General features: G+C 47.2%; 1 protein-coding gene across 1 annotated transcript; it reads left to right on the top strand.

The window, feature by feature from the left end:
- Positions 1 to 170: 170 nt before the first annotated feature.
- LOC104507178 (coagulation factor VII-like) lies at positions 171 to 1,728 on the top strand (the record flags this gene model as incomplete). Its single annotated transcript, XM_010148383.1, has 3 exons — positions 171 to 277; positions 859 to 979; positions 1,190 to 1,728. Coding segments are annotated over 3 exons (767 nt in total), but the record flags the coding sequence as incomplete, so codon positions are not given.
- Positions 1,729 to 1,992: the final 264 nt, after the last annotated feature.

The following is a 1,992-nucleotide window of genomic DNA, read 5'->3' as shown; positions in this document are numbered from 1 at the left end:
AGCTTTAAATTACTTTGGAGAACCCAAGATCCCAGTCTAGAAACCAGTTTTTCAGCTAACATGACTTCACTGAAGACATGACACATTATGCTGTGAATTCAGTGCAATAAAATCACACTTATTGCTCTTTGTTTTGGTTTTCCCTTGTTTGTTTTTTTTTTTTTTTTCAGTGAAATACCCATGTGGAAAAATACCAGTGCTGGCAAACAAAACTGCAACTGCACGGGGGAGAATAGTAGGCGGTGTAATCTGTCCTCCAGGTGAATGTCCATGGCAAGTGAGTGTTCAGAAATCTTCCATTGCTTTTTTTTTTTCCTTATGAAACTACTCTCTTATATTCATTGTTTTAAATATATTATGTTAAAAATCCATAAAAGTGCCAGGCTGGATAACCAAGTTCCGTCTTCATCCATAGCAGCCAGCAGGTCCACCCGTTTCAGTCATCCATCTGAGACTTGTTCTGGAGCGTCTGCTTTCACACGAGTGGCGTGTGATCTACTCTAGGTGATCCTGCTCTGGCAGGGGAGTTGGACTAGATGATCTCTAGAGGTCTCTTCCAACCCCTTCCACTCTGTGAGTGGTAATACAACCCCCGCTATCTCCTGACCCCTTACTGCCAGCAAGAATTTTAGCTGCAGCTTGCAGGGAAACGCTCTTGGCCGGAAATGGCAGGGTCCATACTACAAGGTGGAGAAAATGACAATAGAAAGATTCCCCCCCCAAAATTCTCCTGGCAACCAGCATGGTATTCTCCAACACGGTCACGTAAAGCGACAGAAAGCAGCAATACACCACCTGACTACTGAGGCTCAGTCAAGAGCCCCTTTACTGTAAGACCTACGTTTGTTTTGTCGGCAGGCCCTTATAATACAGGATCGGAAAGAAAAGTGTGGCGGAACCCTGCTTTCCCCGGCATGGGTGGTCACTGCAGCTCACTGTTTGGAGTATATTCATCCTAAACAGCTCCGGGTGAGACTGGGTACGTATCTTCCCCTACTCCCGTTACCAAGCTGTGGTTGCGGTGGCAGCTTCTCATCCTGACAAACCAGAGTAAAAGACAAAAAGTGCAGGCTTTGGTATGCAAGGGAATCATCCCTAGGAAGCGTCAGATCCGAAATCCCCTACCCCTGCAAACTTCTGTGGAATCAGGGAGCTGCCTGCTATGACCCGCGACTAATAACTTTTCCAGGTGAACACGCAATCAATTACGATGAGAAAACTGAGCAAGAAAGTGGAGTCGCCAGGATAATCATTCATGAAGGATACACGAATGGACAAGTCGACAACGATATTGCCCTCCTGAGCCTGGAGACACCTGTGAATCTCACCGACTACGTGGTGCCGCTATGTTTGCCCGAAAAACGGTTTGCGGTGTATGAACTGTCCTCCATCAAGTTCTCCATGGTGAGCGGGTGGGGACGCCTGCTAGACGGAGGCGCCACCTCTTCTGTGCTGATGAGAGTTGATTTGCCACGTGTCAAGACACAAGAATGTGAAACGCAGACGGATTTAAATATTACAGATAATATGTTCTGTGCAGGAGACCTGGCCGGCGTTAAAGACTCCTGCAAGGGAGACAGTGGCGGACCTCATGCTACGAAGTACAAGAACACTTGGTACCTGACCGGGATTGTCAGCTGGGGAAAGGGCTGTGCTGTTAAAGGCAGCTACGGGGTTTACACAAGGGTATCCAAATACATCGACTGGTTGAAGCAGCACATGGATTAACGATGTTGAACCAGAGCATTTCCAGATCGTGTTATTGCCCCTCAATCCCTCTGTGCCATTCTCCCACTGAAGCATTCCTTCATTAGCTTAGGTGTGTGATACCTGTGATACCCACACCACTATGAATGATTTGAAACGAGCCTAATGCCTCCCTGAATATATAAACCAACTTGGCTACTGGTATTGTTTGCAAACTTGCGTGTCTTGTCAAGCGGGCACAGAATGGCCGCAACAAGTCGGACTCGGAGCCTCTCTCATTCTGCA

The sequence above is a fragment of the Eurypyga helias genome, unplaced genomic scaffold (assembly GCF_000690775.1).
Source record: "Eurypyga helias isolate BGI_N326 unplaced genomic scaffold, ASM69077v1 scaffold11960, whole genome shotgun sequence".
NCBI lineage: Eukaryota > Metazoa > Chordata > Aves > Eurypygiformes > Eurypygidae > Eurypyga > Eurypyga helias.
The sequence above is the reverse complement of the archived record's forward strand: the minus strand, read 5'-3'. Positions and strand labels throughout refer to the sequence as shown.